This window comes from Macaca thibetana, chromosome 10, assembly GCF_024542745.1.
Source record: "Macaca thibetana thibetana isolate TM-01 chromosome 10, ASM2454274v1, whole genome shotgun sequence".
Taxonomy (NCBI): Eukaryota; Metazoa; Chordata; class Mammalia; order Primates; family Cercopithecidae; genus Macaca; species Macaca thibetana.
Genome location: NC_065587.1, coordinates 86,206,137 through 86,227,835, shown reverse-complemented (window position 1 = coordinate 86,227,835; position 21,699 = coordinate 86,206,137). Strand labels below are relative to the sequence as shown.

Genomic DNA, 21,699 nt, shown 5'->3' with positions numbered 1-21,699 from the left:
GAAATGGTGACATAAAGCAAGCCTTAGTTTATTCATCTGCCCCATTGTTCTTGTGAAGTTTAAAGGAGACTGAGGGGCCAGGAATGAGCATGGTGCACATGTGGGCAGGCCCACCGACGGCAGCAGATGCATCAGTCTCTTCTTCCTCCTGAACCTGGTCATGGTCTGTCCCGTATGTGATGATGCAGCATATGGAAGTGTCCATTCCTGTGCTCATCTAGTACTAGAAGGAATAACCAGCACAGCTCAACTTCTAACGAGAATGCTTTCCCTCCCCTAACAGAATCTTCTGGAAGTTCAGACCTATATCAGCATCCTGCAGCAGATCATCCACACCACTCCTCCAGCATCCATTGTGACAAGTGGGATGAGGGAGGTAAGAATTGGAGCAGGAAAAGGCAAACCAGCCCTGGCGGGAAGCTGTATCTGCAGACTCCCAGGGAAGGGCTCACAGGTTGGACTGTGAGGGCGGCCACCAGGGTCCACTCCCCACTCCTGCCTTGTATCCTCATCTGAAGTTTGTTCTTCCGATATTTTTCTTGTACTGTAAATGCCAGTATTTAGACACATGAGGATGTAAACCGCGTCCTTGACCATTTTCTTCGGTATTTTCTCTTGAGAATTACGAGCTGTTCTTCCTTGCATACTTTATAAGAAATGACCAAGCTGCTTTCCAAAGCGATGTGCCATTGTGGCATCTCCACCCACAATGCGTGAGGGTTTCTGTGGCTCCCTGTCCTTGTCAGCACTTGGTATGTCAGCTTTTTAGTGTGTCCTTGCTCTTCTAATGGTGGTGGTTTTAATTTGCATCCCCTAATGACTAAGGAAGCTGAGCATCCTTTTGTGCACTTATCTGCCATGCAGATAGCTTCTTTGTGGAAGTATCTGCTGAAGCCTCTTGCCCATTTAAAAAATTGGTTTGTTTCCTTATTCTCCCTATCAATCTGTTCATGAATTTAAAATACAGAGAATCTCAGATAATTAGTGAATATATTTTCAAGACGGAGCTCTGCTAATGATTATGTGAGCCTGTGGCATGGAAACTAGTGGGAAAGGATAGAGATTGTTGAAGCCAATTTGTAAAAACTAAAGATTTGGATATGAAAAATTATTTCCAATATTATGTTCCAAATTCCTTCTTCATTTAGCTCTTTAGCTGCTCAACAGGATAGTAGTTTTTTTTTCTAATGTGGTTTATGGAATTTTGTGATGCATAGCATGATATATATATAAATAGACTGGTGCCGAGTGAGGTGGCTCGTGCCTGTAATCCCAACTACGCAGGAGGCTGAGGTGGGAGGATCACCTGAAGCTAGGAGTTCAAGAGCAGCCTGGACAACATAGCAAGACCCCATCTCCAAACAAACAAACAAACAAGAAACAAAAAAACCCCAAAACACTGGAAATGATGCAAATTAAAATAAAAATGTTACAGTGTCCCTTCTCCAGAGGTTGTGGTAGGCTAGTACAGGGTTTGGTGGATTGGGCAAGAGATAAGGTTCTGGGTCTTTTTGCAAGGATGATCTAGGATGGTGGCTCTCAACCCTGGTGACACTTGCAATTGCCTAGATGTGTGCTCAGGCCATGCTCCGAGTCAATGAATGGGCTGCTCAGGAGGTGGGGCCTGCCCAGGAGCAGCATGCAGACAAGCTGCTGCAGAACCCATGGGCTGGGGTCACCAGCTACCTGAACTTTTTCATCTTAATTATTTTATACAAAACTAAAGAAATCCCCAAATTTGCTTTAGAAGACACTTTTGAACCCTGCAAAGTATCATCTAAGAGACAGGAAAGTTACCTTTTTTGGCATTCATGAGGATAGTCTTGTCTGAATTGCCCACCAATTACCGTTTCAGGATCCTGTTGTCCTTAGTGGATGTAACCGAAGTTGCTACTAAGGCCTAAAAAAGCTTTTCCGGAAGTCTTAATTTTCTTTGCCAGAGATCCCTTTCCAGAGATGTTATTTTTATTTTTTCAAACCCACTTTTGTCCTCTAACTCAAAGGTGTTTTACATCCGAGCATACCTTTTGAATTGTGTCGTCTATTCCCTTGTAATAAGATCCTTCTAAGTCGTAAGTACACAGACACTGGACTGACTTTGATGTCATCGATCAGCATCACCTGGGCTTGTGAGATGTGCAGAGTGTCCAGCCCAGCCTCATACCCACTGAGACAGAATCTGCATCTTAGCCAGATCCTCAGGGACTCGTGGGCATACTCAGGCTAGAGAAGCACCAATTGAGAAAGCATCACATCTTTATGAGTCTTAGTTTAGCAATTCTATAGTCAAATTAGACAGTCACTTTCCTGTATGTCTGTATCACTGCTGTAGCCACTTTGTAAGGTGTTTGAAGCAGAGGCTGCCTGCCATGCATGGGCTTGGACACAGAAACCCTCAGTGTAGACTTGGTGTTTGATTTTGCGTGGCTTCGAGTCAATGTGCTCTGTGTCAGAATGCATGGCTCTTGAACAGTCAGGCCTTTGTGAAACAATTTGAATATTTTTGAATAAACATGGAAAGGCAGGTCAGGAGAGAGGCACCTGCTTGGCAGAGTGTGGAGAGGTTGGAGGATTTCCTTCCAGCCATTCCCTGGAGCGTCACTTCTCTTTCACCCATTGGGGCTGATGGCTCCTGCTTTGTGCTGCGCTGACATCGGAGCACAGCGTGTGGCTCGCGGCTCCAACCAACCTTCATTTTCTTAGAGAGTGTGCATTCCAGGTTTTCCTTTTCACAGAAGGGAAAACAGAGGCTTTGAGAGTCAAATGCCTTTTCTAGAGTGTCTTAGTAGGTTCACGGCACAGCCAGGTCTAAGCTCTGGTCTCCTGGTACTTGGTCCCGGCGTTTCACACTCCCAAGGAGGTTCAGACTTTGAAGACAAAGCAAAAGCCATTGATGGCTGCGCTGTGGGCCTGGCTTAGTCTCCTCACGCTACTATAACAGGACACTATAGACGGGAGGGCCGACAAGCAGACATTTATTTCTCACTGTCCTGGGTGCTGGAAATCCAAGATCAAGGTGCCAGCAGAATTGGTGTCTGGAGAGGGCTCTCTTTCTGGCTTGAAGATGGCTGCCTTCTTGCTTTGTCTCATGTGACAGACAGACAGGGGGCGGGGGTGGGGGCTCTGGTGTCTCTTCTTGTTCTTACAAAGACCCTAATCACATCATGGGGCCCCCCATCCTCATGACCTCATCTAACCCTAACACCTTCCAAGGGTCCCACCTCCTGAAACCTTCATCTTGGGAGTTAGGACTTCAACACAGAATTCAGGGGGACACGGATATTCCATCCATACCAGGGCCCCACACCTCCTCTGCCCTTTTCCTCTCTGCATGTCCTGTGAATCTGACTCTGGCCTTCTCTGTGCAGGAGAAGCTCCTGACGGAGCGGGAGGTGGCCGCTCTGCGGAGTCAGCTGGAGGAGGGCCGCGAGGTGCTCGCCCACCTGCAGGCGCAGAGAGTGGAGCTGCAGGCCCAGGTACGCTTGAGTCTGCCGCATGCGCATTGGGGCTTCCCACATGTTTTATGGAGGCGTTACACGCAGCACATGCATGCAGCTTGAGGAGCTGTCACATGCTGAACATATCGTATGTTCCTGGCAGAAACGGGGTTTTCGGAGTGGGTGACCAAGCGCTCTGCTCTGCCCTGGACTGAGGAATTTTCCAGGACAAGGGAGAGTCCTGAGCCAGTGAACACAGGCGTCACGCTCATTCCTGGTCCCTCAGAGGTGCCCCTTGGGACTCCTTTAAGTCATGCCCTCCCCTCCGAGGCTTAGGCTTAGGCTGCCCCAGTGTCTACATCATGCATTCATTTTGCCCAGGTCAAACTTTGTAAGAATAAGAAGAAACGGACACAGTAGGGATTTTTATCCTCCACTTGTTCAAATCTGTGCTTCTGTTTTTCTTCTCGTGGTAACAGTTCTCCTTCGGAATTTGATTACAACCTGGAAAGAGTGATTGTATCAGTGTTTGCTTCTAGTTAGAAACGTGTTGGTGGAAAGCTCACATTTTTACCCCCACCCCTTTTGGGTGAAGCTTAATTTGAAAACAAAACAGAAAAGCCCCACGCTGTCCTGTGGCCTGTGTCTTCTTGGCTACTTCCTGGCTCATCTTCCTTGGTTCCTTCCAGTTCTCTCTCTTTCTCGTTACCCTCCAGCAGGGCATTCCGTGGGGACGGCTGGGTTAAAATACTGCACCTTTGTATGGCTCCCTAACCACGTTTCCCAAACCAAAAAGTAAGTTGACATTTGGTTTAACAAGTACACGTGGGGACAAGAGAGCAAAACGTGTAAACATCGGATGCTTCAGAAAGCGCGGACCATTTGGACGTTATGTGTTACTCTGTCTCTGCCCTGCCAGGGCCCACAAAATGGGAAAAAATGTGAAGCCACAACTAGACGTTGTGCTTTTTATTGATTTCCAGTGTCCCCATGTCTGCTCAGGATTTCATTTTGGGACCTTGGAGTTCACCTCCTAATTCCCATCCCAGCACGCACCACACAAAACTCACAGTGCAGCAGCTCCTAGGGGCTACTGGAAAGCAAACCCAGGTCTGTGGTGGTCCCCTGAGCTGACGATCGCAGCAGGAGAAACCAAGTAAGGCCCTTAAAACTCTTCCTTCTTGTGAGAGAAACCCTGGCTCAGGGACCATGTGCGTCATCCTGGTGACTGGGGCGTGTGTGGTTTCTTCTGAGGCTCTGACAGGATAGAATAAGGGTTGTATGTGTTTGTGTATGTGGGGTGTGTGTGTGATATGTGTGGTATGTGTGATATATGTGGGATGCATATGTGAAGTGTGTGGTGTATGTGTCGTGTGTGTGTGTGTGTATGCTGTGTATGTGAATAGGGATATGGATACAAGCGCAGTCATGGTCCTAGAGACCAGTGTTTTCCAAACGACTAGTGACAACTCATTTTTGGATGTAAAACGAATTCAGTAGAATTGATTGGCATGTAAAAGGAAGTCAACAAAATGCTAGACTAAAATATAATAAGAAAAACAGAGTGTACAGCAAGCCAAAGGGAGGATTTGTTTTGTGAAGCCCTCGTTTTATCTCTACATCCATATGGATATGTTGAAATACACACACACACATCTATCTGATGTGTATGGCTTGCAATGAGAAATGTGGTTTTTCCTGGGGCGGTGGTGTTAAAGTTGAAAACCACTGCCCTAGAGATACTGAGAAAGATGAAGGACCTCAGCCTAGATGGCACATTCCAGTTCCAGGACAAAAAGAATTTTCCTCTATGTACATGTACGTATTTGTTGAATATCAAAATAAGAAATTTCACAACAGATTAACCTGGTTTCTGAGAACATGAAATGAAACTGCTGGTTGGCCACCTGTTTCTGTCCTTAGTGGCTGCAGGAGGGCTTCCTGGCTTTTCTCTGCTGCCCTCATCTCTAAAGTAGGGTCTCAAGCGTCTCTTCTGTCCTGCCTCCTCCCCTGCCACCCTTGGCAGTCTGATGGAGACCTCTTCTCAGAAAAATGATGGTAAAGGCATCAAATAAAGTACAGATAATTTAAAGGAACCCAGGCTGGGCGTGGTGGCTCATGCCTGTAATGCCAGCACTTTGGGAAGGCCAAGGTGAGTGGATTGATTGAGTCCAGGAATTTGAGACCAGCCTGGGCCACACGATGAAACCCCATCTCTACAAAAAATACAAAAAATTAGCTGGGCGTGGTGGTGCATGCCTGTGGTTCCAGCTACTGACGAGGCTGAGGTGGGAGAATTGCCTGAGCCTGGGGAGGTTGACGCTGCAGTGAGCTGACATTGAGCCACTGCACTCCAGCCTGGGTAACAGAGTGAGACTCCGTCTCAAAAAAAAAAAAAAAAAAAGAAAAAAGAAAAGAAACTAACTATATTAAAACAGTTATCAAAATATTACTGAATCATTTTATATAAAATGACAGATGTGCTTATGCTCAGTAACAAGCTGTAGCATAGGGCTGATGAAACAAGACTGTGTCCGTTTTCTGTTGCTGTCTTGATGAGTCACCACTAACAGGAGCTTGGAACAGCACCTGTGTCATCGCAGTTGTGTAGGTGGGAAGTCTGGGCGGGTCCTATCGGTTTTTCTGCTCTGGGTCACATAAGGTAGAAAGAAGGATGTTGGCCAGCCTGGGCCCTTGTCCGGAGGCTCTTGGGGGAGAATTTGCTTCCAGTCTCATTCAAGTTCTTGGCAGGAGTGAGGACCCTCCTTCTTTTCTGGCTGCTGGCCAGGAGTGGGTGTCAGGGCTGCCCATGCTCTTTGGCTTCAGGCCCCTCCATGTTCGAAGCCGGCAGCGAGCTCTGAACCCTCTTCCTGCGTCTCATCTAATTGAGTTGGACTTATGCGTTTCTCTGACTTCTGTTTTTAGGGCTCCTGTGATTGGGGATAATTTTGAATAAACTCCTTTCCTTAAAAAAGGGTAACTGATTAAGAACCTTAATTATATCTGCAAAGTCCCTTTTTGCCATGTAACATATCCAAGGGTGTAGCACCAAGGGGAAACGGTCATGGGGGCCAAAATTCTGCCTCCTTAGCTCTGATGAAAACCCAGACGTGGCTGGGCGCGCCCGGGAGCTCCTGACTCAGTGGGTCTGGGGAGTTGCCCGGGACGCTGCATGTTCAAGTGTTCGGGGATGGTGCTGCTGCCGGTCCAGGAGCCACACTGAGAACCACAGGGTAGGGGCGGGTTTCAGGGAGGGGGCGAATGTTCCACCCCGTCCCCCTGTGTCCCAGGCTTGGGCCTCATTTCCAATGTTTGTGGCTGGGTTTTTGCTGGTTTTAAAGGTTTTAGTGGCTTCCTAATGTAGCAGCTAAGCTAGAGCTGAAGGAAGATGTTGACCGCACACCTCTGGGCAGGGCCCGCACTGTGGCCGGAACTCGGTGGAGGGCGGGCCGAGGGAGAGCATCTGGTAGCCCCAGGGCCTGGCAGCGGGTTCCGCCTATGGTTAGGGCATTCGAAGCTTCCCGAACTCTCCACAGCAGGGGTCCTCAGGGTGAGGTCCCCGTCCCAGCAGCGGCGGCACCACCTGGGAACTTGTCAGAAATGCAAATTCACAGGCACCCCAGACCATTGACCCAGGAGCTCTGGGGCGGGCCGGTGCGCCTTGTTTTCACAAGCCCTCCGCTTGGCTCTGCGGGCTCGGTCTGGGAGAGGCTGGGCGGAGGATGGGAGAACGGTGCCTGGGCTTGGAGCTGGAAGCCTCTCCTTCAAATAAGTGCACATATACCCCTAAGAGCCCTGGAGGAAGCACTTCGGACAGGTGGAGAGGAAAGGACAGGTAATTCTAGTTCCCTAAATTGCGTGGACTGGGAATTTCTGTGACAGGGAAGTAAAGAAAGTCACTTTTTAAAATTGCAAAGTGGGAGCCGCCCAGGTCTCATTTCTCATTAAAGTCACTTAGCACCATCTAGTGGTTTAGTTTGTGTAAGACAGTGTGTAACGCGTTTCCTTTAAAAAAAAAAAAAAAAAAAAAAAAAACCTTGCACCCAAAGTTGTCTGGGGTCCCAAGGACTGAGGTGGGAGCTCGCCCCTCCAGATGGGGCTCGCGTCAGGCTCCTGCCTGTGTCCTGCCCTCAGCAGCTCACAGCCCAGTGGGGAGACAGATATAAACCAGGCAATCTAATGGTCCAGGCAGAAATAGCAGTCACCTGGCTCCAGATAAAGTTCAAGTTGCCACATGGCTCCACCCTTGGAGGAACCGTGGGTCAACCTCTCTTCTCTTCGTCTCCTGACACCCCCCTGCAGTTTCTGGGACCTGCCCCTTTGCTCATTCCTTCTCTCCTTTCTGGAAGTCCCTTTCCTTCCTCGGTTCCCAGGACCGGTCCTGCCTCCTCCTGGAAGCCTCTTTCTCCCTCCGAGATGCCCTGGGCGTCCCTCCCCTGCGGCCTTCTAGAGGAGGGTCCGTGTCTCACTCTCCTTGACCAGGTTGGTGCTGGGTGGCAGTGGATGCCGTGCCACGGTGGCTGTCGTCACAGGCATCTCCATTCCTGTTGAGCTTCTGAGAGGGGCTCTTACTGGTTTTCCTGAACCCCTTTCCTTCTGATGAAAGGTTTAAATTATGGAGCTATAAAAACCACATTGATATAGACAGCAGTCCAGTTTTATAAACCAAGTCATCACTTCACTGGACTCAGCAGAATCCCCTTAGAGCATCTGCGACCAGTGCAGGGTTGGAGGGCTCTGGGCCTCATGGTCACGTGGGAGATGGTGGCTGTGGGGGTGGCCTAGGGCAGGAGCTCCTCCCACAGTGCTGCAGCAGAGAATCTCCAGCCTTTAAAACATGCAGCCTTCTTCAAACAAACACGAATGCACACCCAAGAAAACACCTCACCCATCCGCCCCCTACCACTACCCCAAAAATAACAGTCACCACTTCATGATATAAAAAGATTGCACTCCACTTGTAGGGTAAAAAGATCATAGGTGACTTTCCTGGTCTCTCATTTCCCAGTTTGTGATGCTTTGTGATTCTATTTACAGTTCAAAACTTTGCTAAGTGAAAACCTGCAAGGAGAGGTCTCTGCATGGCTCACACTGACTTTCCCATGTCTTCAGAGAGAACAGGCTGGGGCTGGCCTGTTGCTGTGTGGGAATGGGGAGTTTGCAGAGGCCCTGGAGTGTGGGTGTGTGTGCATATGTGTGCGTGTGTGTGCATATGTGTGCGTGTGTGTGTGTTTGCACATTGCTTGACCACAGCAGGGAGGAGGCTGAGGTGCGGGGTAGGGGTGGCCTGTTTCTGGGAGGTGTTTCAGACGTTGTACAGGTAGATTCGAATCCTGCTGTGGTATTTACGGGCAAGTCACTTTGCCAGTGTGCCTCAGTTTCCTCATCTGTAAAGTGGAAATATTGACAGCCCCTCCCTGATAAGGTTGTTGTGAGGTTGATGAGTTGGCCCAGCTTAGGACTTACCAGCACCAGCCACTACCCCGGCTCTGGGCTGGGGAACCCACCCCCAAAGGGGACGGCCGCCCCAGAGCTCCTGGGTCAGTGGTCTGGGGTACATTCTCTTCATATGTAATTTTTTCTTTTACTCTTTATTATGGAAGATTTCAAACATCGAAAAGTGACAGATTATAGGTGCTATGGCTCACACCTGTAATCCCAGTACTTTGGGAGGCCAAGGTGGGAGGATCACTTCAGCCCAGAAGTTCAAGACCAGCCTAGGCAACATAGTTAGACCTTGTCTCTACAATTTTTTTTTTTTTTTTAATTAGCTGGGCATGGTGGCATTCACCTGTGGTCTCAGCTGCTAAGGAGACAGAGGTGTGGGAATCGCTTGAGCCCAGGATATCGAGGCTTCAGTGAGCCTTGATGGCAGCACTGTACTCCAGCCTGGGCAATAGAGTGAGACCCTGTCTCAAAAAATAAAAGTGAGAATAGTCCGTCTCATGAGCCCTCCTGCCCCATCCCCTAACACATGGCCCCTCTATGTTCTCTACAGCCCCTCACACTTCCCTCACCATGCAATTCCAATGCTTCTTTAAGTTTTGGGCCTCAAAGGGGTCTTTTAAATCCCCATATTCCTTCGAGGTGTTTCCTAGAGTGTGTAAACACTCTGGTATGGGTGAGATGTGGCTGCACCAGACGTTAGTGTGTGTGACTTGAATTTGCTATTACACGTGACTGTTTGAATCCAGATTTCTTGGGAGGAACAGAAACTGGATCACACTAGCTGAAACAGGAAGGGGACTCTTGTTTTATTCAGAAGTAATTTTAGATTTTTGAGAAGTTGCAAAAACAGCACAGTAGTTTCCAATATATACCCCTCATCCAGCTTCCTCAAAACCACGGGCCGATGATAAAAACCTGGAAATTAACAATGATCCTGTCCTATTAATAGACTGCACTAAAATCTCACCAGTTGTTCCACTCGTGTTTTTTCCTGGTCTAGATCCTACTCACATTTAGGTGTCATGTCTTGTTTGTCTCCCTCAGACTGGGATGGTCCCCAGTCTTTCTCTGTCTTTCATAACCGTGATGCTTTGGAAGAACCCAGGCCAGTGGCTTTGTGGCACGTCCCTCCTTTTGGGTTTCCCTGATGTTTTCTCAGGATTAGATGGAGGTTCTGCATTCTTGGCAAGACCCCCATGGAGTGACGCTGTGTCCTGAGTATTTCATCTTGTGGATGGTCCTCATACCAACCTGATCTCTTGGTTAAGGTGCTGTCTGCCAGTTTTCTGCACTGGAAAGGTACTTTTTTTTTCTCGAAGGAGCAGGGTATAAAAGGCAGGGCATGAAATCTGAGAGGAGGTGTGCATCAGGAATTAGGAACCAGGAACTGGGAGCTGAGGCTGCTGCTATCTGTCTCCTTTTCCTCCTCTTCCTTCTCTTGCCACGGCTGCCTAATTTCTGTTTGTCTTTGCCTTTTGGCTTCATTTCTCTTCCTCTCCAAATAATTACCTTTCTTAACTTTGCCATGCATATGAAAGCTCACCATTCCAGAGCAGCAGCCTCAGACCTGTTCATGTGTCCCTGCAGTCTGGAACCTGCCACCAAACTCTGCGATTTCTGAGACCCCTTTCCAGATTCCGGGGAGAGAAGGCGTGTGACAGGCCAGCCCGGGTCAGGCCCACCCCTGGTCCTGTAACTCGGCACAGGAGAGTGGGGTCACTTTGTTGCTACCCTACCTGTGGATGGGTGGGGCTGACATCAGATGCAGGGATAACGTGGACCGGACAGACATCTCCCCATAGTGCTTAGCACGTGTACCTTTTCTTCCCTTCCTCCTCCCTCCTGATGCAACAGATCTATGGCTGAACACCTGCTTTTTTCTTTTCTTTTCTTTTTTTTTTAGACAGAGTCTTGTTCTGTCACCCAGTCTGGAGTGCAGTGCAGTGGCACAATCTCGGCTCACTGCAACCTCCGCCTCCCGGGTTCAGGCGATTCTCGTACCTCAGCCTCCCAAGTAGCTGGGATTACAGGCACTGGCCACCACGCCTGGCTAATTTTTGTAGTTTTAGTGGAGGTGGGGTTTCACCATGTTGACCAGGCTGGTCTTGAACTCCTGACCTCAAGTGATCTGCCCGCCTTGGCCTCCCAAAGTGCTGGGATTACAGGTGTGAGCCACCGCACCCAGCCATCTTGCCAAACACCTTTGAAAGCTACATTTTGACTTAAGGAATTTCATGATCCAAGGGCATAAAGTGTATAAAGTGAATAATTGGGTTTTGACGGCAATGATCATCTTCCAGGTGTCCAGTAGGTACATTTAGGTCTGGATGTAGGAAATGCCTGTTGTGGACATACCTGAAGTTGAATATAGATGCATGTCTCACCCCTCGTGACTCAAAGTGCGGCCCGTGGCCCGGCAGCATCAACATCATGTGGGCGCTGGTGAGCAAGGCGGAGTCTCCAGCTCCCCAAACCTGCTGAGCCAGGCTCTTAACACCCTCAGGCGGCTCCAGTGCACACTGAGTCCAGAAGGGCTGCGCTAGGTAGAAGTGTGGTTTTGTTTGTTTTGTTTTTGAGGACCATGCGTGTCAAATTCTTTCCTACGCAAGAATGAGATTGGAAAAGAGTCATGACTACCTCGGTCTCTATTTTATAAACTTTCAACATTTTTTAAAGCTTCTTAACTCTTGTAATAACACTTAAGCACAAAAGAAAATATTGCAATCAAGAGATGTGGGAAATGTGAGCTGCAGGAGGCTGTGACTGGGGTAATGTGGCGTCACTGTCTTACCAGAAACATCTCGTTATAAGTAGGACTACGCGCCAAAATAATGAGAAAAAGGGTAGTATTGTAAATACATAAACCAGTAACTTAGTTGTTTATTATCATCGTCAAGTATTATGTGTTGTACCTAATTGCATGTGCTAGAAGTTTTTTATGCAACTGGCAGCACAGTCTGTTTACGGCGGCGTCCCCACAGACATGTGAGTGAACGTGTGGCTCCATGGCCCTAGGATGGTTGCGGTTGTCACTAGGCGACAGGAATTGTCCAGCTCCATTATACTCTTATGGGACCACCATCCTATATGCAGTCCATTGTTGACTGCAGTACTGTTATGTGGCACACAACTGAGCATTTATGGGTCTTTATGTATCATCACAAGCTCTTACACTGAATATAAAACTATCTCTTTCTATTTTCCTGCCTTAATTTTTACTTGCTCTGATTAATGTATTTCTCTGACATTATTTTACGTGTACACAAATGCACACACACACACCTTAGCTACCAAAACATAAATGTAACTCTGCCGATCCAAACTCAGCAGAAAATCAAAGCACCGTAGTGACTGAATGAGAACAAGGAAACTTTTCTCCCACTCAGTATTTCAATAAAAGTAGCATCTTATCTATTCAGTATGCTCTTCTTTTTCCTTATTTTTTGGCTAGTGGGTTTATGCTAATTCATTAAGGTCTGAAGAATGTACTTTATTTGAATTATTATTCCACGGATAGCAGGTGTTTTTTTTTTTTTTTTTTTTCCTTTTAGACAGAGTCTCGCTCTGTTGCCCAGACTGGAGTGCAGTGGTGTGGTCTTGGCTCACTGCAGCCTCCACCTCCCAGGTTCAAGTGATTCTCCTGCCTCAGCCTCCCAAGTAGCTGAGATTACGGCGTGTGCCACCACACCCGGCTAATTTTTGTATTTTTGGTAGAGACGGGGTTTCACTATGTTGGCCAGACTGGTCTCAAACTCCTGACCTCAAGTGATCTGCTGGCCTCAGCCTCCCAAAGTTCTAGGATTACAGGTGTGAGCCACCTGGCCTAGGTTTCATTTTATTTTACCTGCAAGTGTGAGCCACCTGGCCTAGGTTTTGTTTTATTTTCTAGGTTTGTCTTCAGACTGCCTTTGGGGTGGGCCTCCTTATGGGTTAATTGCAGAGGGTGCTGATATTAGTGCAAGAAGGGCTGGGTGCAGTGGCTCATGCCTGTAATTCCAGCACTTTGGGAGGCTGAAGCGGGAGGAGGAAGCCAGGAGTTTGAAACCAGCCTCGGCAACAAAGCAGGACCCTAACTCTACCAGAACAACAACAAAAAAATTTAGCCCAGTGTGTTGGTGCTTGCCCATAGTCACAGCTATCAGGAGGCTGAGGTGGAAGGATCACTTTAGCCTGGGAGTTGGAGGATGCAGTGAGCCGTGATCACATCCCTGCATTCCAGCCTGGTGACAAAGTGAGATCCTCTATCAAAAAGAAAAAAAAAAAAAAAAAAAAAAGGTGTAAGGACACAGGAGCTCAGTTTTCACATTGTTTTTTAGCTTAAGGATTCCAAAGTCATTCATTGCTAATCTCTAATGGGCAGAGAAACACACAAACAAAATAAAACATTCACTGAGTCCAGGTTCCTTTTCCTGGTGAGGTCTGTCTCTTAGGGGAGGAGGGCGATAGATTTTCTTACAGTGTGTCCTTGCCTGCAGACAACAACTCTGGAACAAGCTATTAAAAGTGCCCATGAGTGTTATGACGATGAGATTCAGCTTTATAACGAGCAGATTGAGACCTTGCGCAAGGAGATTGAGGAGACAGAGCGGGTCCTGGAGAAGTCTTCTTACGACTGCCGGCAGCTGGCGGTCGCCCAGCAAACCCTGAAGAATGAGCTGGACCGGTATCATCGTATCATCGAGATTGAAGGCAACAGGTGAGAGTGTGCCCTCCCCATCCGGGCCACTTATTCCTTGCACAACTCTTTGTTGAGTGTCTATTATGTGCCAGGCACAGTTCTAGGAAAGTGGGCATGTGGCAGGGAAGGAAACACAACAATTCCTGACCCCATGGGTGCTGGAAAACTAATAGGGGAGACAGAGGATGAAGGTACCGCCAGTGCCGAGGAGGAAGCTCTAGCAGGGAGGAGGGCGGTGGCGATGGGGGTGATGGGAGAATGCTTGCAATTTTAAGTAGGGTGGTCAGAAAAGGCCTCACTGAGAAGCCAGCGTTTTGCTCATAGGCCTCTGGAGACATAAATGTCCCAGCAGGTGGGATGCCCAGGAGTATTTAATGAGGTGCTGCAGGTGAGCTACCTGGCACAGAGCCTGGCACTCGAGGGCACTCAGAGGTGTTGGTGGTGCTCCTGCTGCCATCCTCATGATTCTTAGCACCTTACTGGGTCAGTCTGTGGCTGTCACTATGTGGCTGTCTGGTCTCCTCCATAATGGAGCTGTGACTCGATCCCTACTCACTTTAAGACAGCTGGGAAATTCTCTCTTTCTCTCCAGCTATGTCCATGTTCGTAGCTACAGTGATTTTCCCGGAGAACAGGCTGGGAATTAATTTGTGATTCTTCACTCCAGTCTTGCTAAATTCCTGGGTTTCGATTGAATGAAAAGAGAAGCCCTCCACAACTGAGGTCCCCACCAGGAGCAGCTCCTCCCTTCGCCCTGGGGGCTCTGTCTTGGCTGTGCACAGACAAATGCCTGGCGGGAGAAGCAGGATTTTATTTTTCTTTCTCCGGTGCTGCTCAGTGTATCTGGCATGATTCCACATGATATTTATGTCACAGTGAACACTTTATGCACACATCTGCAAGAATAAGTCTGCAATTGGCATTTTAATGACTTTGTAAACATTTTTGTTTTGGGACAGGGCTTCACAGAAAGCTGACTGGATACCTCTTTTATTTATCTATACGTTCTGATTTTGGTCTAATTTTAAACTGATAGAAATGTTACAAGAATAGAACAAGGAACTCCTGAATACTCCAGATTCACCAGTTGTTTATATTTTATTTCAATTGCTGTTATCATTTTTCTCTATTTATATATGATGTGTGTGTGTGTGTGTGTGTGTGTGTGTGTGTTTGTGTGTGTGTATACATATATCTTAAATTGGAGACATCATACCCTGTTTGCCCTAAATACTTCAGCCTGAGTTGGCCACTCTTAATTTAAAAAATCAAAAAGGCAAATCAAAAGGCAAAAAACCAAAAAGGCAAAAACACCAAAAAGGCACTGTCTCATGGAGAAGTGGCGTTTTTAGGTTATAAGCAATCCCTACTTTATACTTTTTTATAGGTATGTTTCACAGTTTATGACTCTTGAGCTCAAAGAAATGATTATTTCCTTTAGGTCCTCATCCAGTGTGTAAATGTGTGTATGGCTGTCTGTTTAAAACGGTATCTAATTTGTGAGCAATTTGGTCTAGAGAAAGCTTTTTTTTTCCATTTTTGCTCAACATTAGCGAGAGTCACTCTTGCCCCTGACCATCTGTTTGGCTTGTTTTTTCTGATTCTTTCTGACAGGCTGAGCTCTGCCTTCATTGAAACTCCCATTCCCCTGTTCACCCAGAGCCATGGGGTCTCTCTCAGCACTGGATCCGGTGGGAAAGGTAACGCTCCCCAACCCTGGGCCTCTGTTTTTTTCTGTCTTGAAAACAATCAAGCAGCTCTCTTCCTGCCTTTAACATTCACGCTTGCTTCAGATCCATCTGGAAATTAAATGCTTTTATGTGAGGGAGGACTCCTTCCCACCCTCTGCACTCTATGGCTTGCTAAGTGATTGAGCTGAGAAGTTCATAAGGAGAAAAATCGACTGAGGGGCTAGGCTACCTTGGGCATGCCATCCCTAACGTGAGGCATTTATTTTGTGTTTTCATATTTGTTTTATGGTTTGACAGCAATAATTTTTGCAACACAAAGCATTTAATTGGGCAAAAAGTACAACTCAATATTCACTCCTTGCTGCCTCCCCTCGGCAGTAAGTGAACACCGGATCGTATCCCACCGCCTCCCCACATTGAATCAACGGGTTTGTGCCAAAGCGTGTAACGTGGTGTCCAGTGCACAGTAGCTGCTCAGTCATAGCTCATTCTCCCCTCCCTCAAACCAGGCAGAAACAGCTTGGCTGGTAAATGTGGCATCTGCCTTCAACATTTGGTCTATGAGACCTCACCTCACATTGAAATCTCCTAGTTCTGAACAAGCCCAGCATTTGGGAAGAAAAGAGAAGGTGATACTATGGATGCTCATGCATATAGGGCCTTGAAATCCTTATTTCCAGATAGCTCAGAGGCCTTTATGGAAGTGGCATTCCAGAGTCAACGTGGTTGGAAGGGGAGTGGCCCTGCAGCCGGATGCCCAGGGCCAGGTCTGCAGGTGCACAGCCCTGCCTGGGGCTTGCTCTCAGAAGGGTCCCAGCTTGGCTGAATGGTCTGCTAATGCTGTTCTGAAATTCTTAATAATTTGGATTAAGGGGTCTTGTGAGTTTTTTTGGCACCAGGCCCTGAGATTCTGTGCAGTCCTGTAAGCACCTCCTCCTTGCATACCAGCTCCCAGCAGTTTTCCTGTGCCCTGTCCCTCTCTGCATCCCCTGCACCTGTGGCTTTGTGACCCACATCTGCTGTTGCCGGCTCACCTGGCTCGCTCTCTGTTGTGAATCAGCCATGCTCGATGTCGGTGCTTGGTCTGGCTTGCCCTGTGGTTAGCAGTGGGAAGGGATGCAGAGGATGACTTTTGGGCTAAAAAAGTTCAAAATTCACTGTGTGGGTGGAGCCGGGAAGCCTCATAAATTATACCAGGTGAGAGTTTTGTGTGTCTTCTCCAACTTTTAGTTTTTCCTTTCAGCTAGTCTGGAAGCAGGAGGGTGGACTTGGGGCAGGGGATTCCTGTCATTTCTGAATTTCATAGCATCGCTTCCTCTCTTGGCCTGGGAGGAAGGGGAGGCTGATCGCAGCTGGGTGGCATTTATTTAGCTTGAGCTAAATATGGAATGAGGTAGATCCACTGTGTACGGGTTCCATTCCCAGACCCAAGGCCATCTGAGCATGTCAGAAGCCCCCAGGTAGCTCTGTCGTCTCTCTTTTGAGGAAGTCAGAGGAGATAATAACTTTGAGGAATGGGCTTCCATGGATCCAAGTGTCTGCTGCGAGCTCAGTGGGGCTGCAGTGGGAACAGGGGCTAGGGCTCCCACTGAGTGTCAGGACAATGGCCTTGAGTGCCTTGGTAGGTTTTGCTTGATGTGGTGGTGAACTGTGGGTGTCAGAACAGGGAGCACCTTCCCTCTGAAAGCCCAAAGGCATCCAGTGACTTGTCCAGAGTCGCCCAGCTGTACCTCAGCCTGGGCCATGGAGCAGCAAAGCCAAGGCCTTTCTTCCATTGCTTCTGCTCCAGATGAAGGAAGCCCCACCCTAGTACAAAAAGCATTTGTTTCCAAGAGAGTTAGCCTGTTTTCCAACCAGCATGTTTTCTTTCCCTCTCAATAACAATTATACTTGAATTTCTGCCTGTGTGTTTCTCCAGATCTTACCAGGGCTCTGCAGGATATAACAGCAGCAAAACCAAGACAAAAAGGCCTCCCCAAGAATGTTCCAAGGAGAAAGGAGATTATAGCAAAAGACAAAACCAACGGAGCTCTGGAAGATGCACCATTAAAAGGTTTGGAAGACACAAAGCTGGTACAGGTGGTACTTAAAGAGGAAAGTGAATCTAAGTTTGAATCAGAAAGTAAAGAAGTAAGTCCCCTGACACAAGAAGGGGCTCCAGAGGATGTGCCAGACGGAGGGCAGATAAGCAAAAGCTTTGGGAAAGTATACAGGATGGTCAAGGAGAAAGTGAGAAGCCCCAAAGAGCCTGAGACCCCCACTGAGCTCTACACCAAAGAGCGGCACGTGGTGGTCACAGGGGATGCCAATTACGTGGACCCTAGGTTCTGTGTCTACCCCGTCACAGCCAAAGGTGGGGTGGCTGTTTCCATCGCGGAAGACTCTGTGCTTTATGATGGCCAGTTGGAGCCCTCTCCTGAGTCACCTAAGCCCCCTTTACAGAATGGGCAGGTGGGTCTGCAGGAGAAAGAAGATGGACAGCCAATTGACCAGCAGCCTACAGACAAGGAGATTGAGCCAGATGGCAAAGAGCTGGAAGTCCCTGAGGAGAAACGTGAGGGTGAGGAGCAGGACGAGGGGACTGGGAGACCCTGTCCCGTGGTCACACCCGGTGCAGAGGAACCATCTATACCCCAGCCTCCAAAGCCTGTGGCTGATCAGGACGGAGCCGAGGGGCTTGGGACTAGGGGCAGAAGCCTGCCAGAAAAAGGCCCTCCCAGGGCTTTGGCCTATAAGACAGTAGAAGTGGTGGAATCTATCGAGAAGATTTCCACAGAGAGCATTCAGACATATGAAGAAACTGCTGTGATCGTGGAGACCATGATTGGAAAGACAAAGTCAGACAAGAAGAAATCAGGAGAGAAGAGCTCTTAAAATGCCCAGGCTTAATGGGAGAAAATGTCTTTGGGGCCACTGTAGGGGTAATGCTTTGATATTTTAGAGCAAATGATAAAAGGGTGAGGGTTCCTGTTTGGATTAGACCATAGGTGACCCATCTGGCATTGCCAATGAAACCTTCATTAAAATGTTTTCTTTGCTTGCACATCCTTTGTCTAATTAATAGGGACCTTGGGAATGTAGGTGGGTCAGCTTCATGAGGACAAGGATGCTCTGTTGAATGGCCACCATACCATCCTCATTTAGGAGAGAGACATGCTCTTCATCCTGGTTCATAAGTCTCATTAGAGACTCAGATAGCATCTGAGTCTGGATGCTGGATTTTCTGGATTTCACACAGAAACATGCTGGTTGATGACATCGACTCATCTTCATTCCACTTCAAGCACAAATGCATGCTTATGTGGATGAGTGTTTTCCTAGAGATGAAATTATTAAAGGCATCTCCGTTAGCGTGGATTCCCCCAGAAGCTGATCCCAAAGCAGAGAATGTGAAGTTTCATTGGAATATGAATTTAGGATGCACAAATAGGACAGTGGAGAAGGCAGGGAAGAGAAGTGAACTAATAAGGTGCACGTTACCAAATCAGCTTACACCAGGGGCCACTGAGGAGCTCTGGGAGACAGCGTAGATCACGTGCCTCAGAGTCAGCCTCCCTGAGGGGTGAGGGAGCTGGGGTATTAATACACCAGCTCCTGGCAGTCAGTGGGAGGTGTGCTCTCTGGGGGCCAAGAAAGCTGTCAGGCAAAGACGTCTAGGTGCTGGCATTAGGAAGTCAGGTCTGGAAATACATGGAAGTACTAAGGGTCGAGGGGTCATGGGCAGGGTACCAATGTCATCTGCCACCATATGTGTACCAAATGTACTTGGTATGAGATACTTAAAATTTTCTCACTCAGAGATTATAATCCCAGGTCAGGTTTCAAGAAGCAAAGTCAAGTGTCACTGTGTAAGTTCCTTGTTTAGAAATGAGTTAATTAGTCCAGCAAGCATTTATTGAACATGTACTATGTGCCTGACAGTCTGCTGTGCCATTAAGGGGTGATTTTTCAGACTTATCAGTGCTCTCAGTTAACATAATATAGCAGTGGCCATGTGAGTGTGCATGTTCTTGCGTGTGCACAAACACACACGCACACAGGTACTTACTGTGTCACATACTAAAACACAGAAATTACTCAAAACCAGAATCTTTACACAAATTTCTATGTTGCCCTCCAGTATCTATCTTTCTACTCACAGTCCAAAAATACGCCAATTTAAAAAATTCTCCTCCCTGTGTAGCTTCTCCAAAGTACATTAAGTGAACTGAGTAAATGTGTTTAAATGGGTTGTAGTATCGGCCTACAAAAAGCATCTGGTAAGACAACTACACATTATTAGAGGAAATTGACAGAGTCACAAATTACATTCTGTTATTTCTTGGTTACAAATAATTGAATACTAAATGGAGTCACCTTTCCTTTCTATTTAAAACTTTAAACAGTCTTGTTCCGAATTCATTTGAGGTTTGGATTTCAAGAAAGAATTAGGCTTTTGTTGTTTTTTCTAAAAGATGAATGGGAAACCCATGCCACTGAGTTTTGAAATATTTATAACTTAAAAGCTTAAGGGAGCATGATGGAAACCATTAGCTGGAGCCCAGGATGTACTGGGCTTTGGGCCTGTGTGTCTATTGTCCTTAGCTTTAACAGTCACTGCAGAGCCTTTCTTTTCCTCCTTGGGTCTTTTTATTTTCTGAACTATGTGTTCAGTTCATATTATTTTAAAAGGCAGGGGGTATTGCTTTGGAAAGAAAGGTCATTTTTATATTATATTCAATCAGTCAAGAAAAATGGATTGGGATCTGTTCTGTGCCAGGCATAGTCCTGGTCACTGCAAGACAACAAGGAAGGGTGGGACGTGGTCCTGCTCTCACAGATGTGATATTCTAGTGGGGGAGGAAGGAAACGCCATGCAAGCAGGTAGCGAAGAGAAAGTCAGAGACTGTACCATGAAGGGACTCAACTAGTGTGACCTGCTAGAATGACTGGGGGTCTAGTTTGGATTGGGTGGTAAGGGAAGACCCTGTGAAGGGGTGACGTGGGACCTGAATGACAACACGGGGCATCACATACAGAGCGGAGAGTAGAGCATTGCAGGCAGAGAGAGCTGCAAGTGTAAAGGCCCTGGGGCAGGAGTGAACTTGGCCTATTCAAGGAGATGCAAAGGGCACTGCAGGAGGACAATGGAAGGAGGTGAGGTGAGGGTGGGAGGCAGGGACCAGGTAAGCACCATTTCCTGGCAGATGCACCTCGGCCTGAAGGTTGAGCCCATGCTGTGAAATGTGGGGCTGGCTGCAGTGCACACTTTGGGGCCTACTCGGGCTCTGGAGGTGCAAGGGTCCCAGGGATGTGACTCACTTGCTCATTTTCTTGACACTCTACTGTCCCAGTCTGGTTCTGTTTTCTCCTGTAGAGCTGCAGAATGGGTTCATTTCTGGGCTTTCTCTCTCTCCAGGGTCTCTGAAACACGCACGAAATCTTTGGCTTCATAAAGAATTTCTTGTTAGTAACGTGGAGTCAGAGCAGGCCGCCTGACAGCATCCATGGCAGGGTCTCCATCTCCTCTTCCCTGAGGCAGCTTCGGGTCTGTTGGGAGCAAGACTCTCCCAGAGCTGCCTGCTCCGTGCAGCAGCTGCGTGGTAGCCCCTGTCCCACTCATCTTCCCAGCACTTGAGTCAGGGACCCATCATTGCTGTTGTATCCGCCACCCGGGGTGTCTCGCCAGATCCCCCAACTCTCCCTGTTCCGGTTCGTGATTGCACTCAAGCTTCTCACGGCAGGCACATGTGACTCTGCCTTAGAGTTTCATGTGGCCACAGGCACATGCGTGGTCCATACACTGGGCGGATTGGTTGTCCTGGGGAGTTCATGCTCCCGGGAGCAGCCCTCAATCAAGGGTGGACAGGACCTGGAGGAGCAGGTCTCTCTCTCCCCAGCCCTCTCACTCCGCTGTTAGGGTAACTTTTAGGCATATTCTACGTAGTGTCTTGGAGCTCCCAAGTGGGTTTGAGCCTCAGATGCATATGAAGAAATGCACTTATCAGTGCCTCCGGTATTGGCCTCCTCCTTTTCCTGTCTCACTTTCCTTCTCCTCAATATATAGATGCTTCCTTTCACATAAATGACTTGCCCTTCACTCCTTGTCTCAGGGTTGTCTTCTGGGAGGACCCAACTTAAGACAGCAGGTTAACATCTGCCACTCCCACCTCCCCGTCCCTCAGGCCACAGCCCTGATTTTGTATTGGGTAGCCGCTCCTCCCACACTGGATACAGCCCTAATGTATCAAGATATTCTGCCTTCCTCTGGCCTCAGGGTGGGCCAGTGACCCAGACCAGCCCAATCAGATTCACCCTCAATGAAATTAGAAATCTGAGTCCAGTGTAGCTCAGGCTGCACCCCTGGCGGGGGTGTTCTGGCAAGGTCACCTGCCAATCCTTGCTGTGTTTCTGGGTCCCCAGCCTTGCTCCAATCACTGTCTTTTCTTTTTCTGGGATGGTGTTG

At 47.9% G+C, this 21,699-nt stretch overlaps 2 protein-coding genes across 12 annotated transcripts in view; one reads left to right on the top strand and one right to left on the bottom strand.

The window, feature by feature from the left end:
• The window catches only part of BFSP1 (beaded filament structural protein 1), a 47,464-nt gene extending 29,167 nt beyond the window's left edge, over window positions 1-18,297 (top strand). For both annotated transcript variants that reach the window (XM_050745356.1, XM_050745355.1), the window contains 5 exons: window positions 284-376; window positions 3,369-3,476; window positions 13,361-13,581; window positions 15,178-15,263; window positions 17,173-18,297. In XM_050745356.1, the coding sequence (XP_050601313.1) occupies window positions 284-376; window positions 3,369-3,476; window positions 13,361-13,581; window positions 15,178-15,263; window positions 17,173-18,128 (1,464 nt within the window). In that variant the 3' untranslated portion in view covers window positions 18,129-18,297. The remainder of the gene's footprint in view (window positions 1-283; window positions 377-3,368; window positions 3,477-13,360; window positions 13,582-15,177; window positions 15,264-17,172) is intronic.
• DSTN (destrin, actin depolymerizing factor) overlaps window positions 1-21,699 on the bottom strand; it is a 1,228,633-nt gene that overhangs the window by 95,446 nt on the left and 1,111,488 nt on the right. The window lies entirely within an intron of this gene.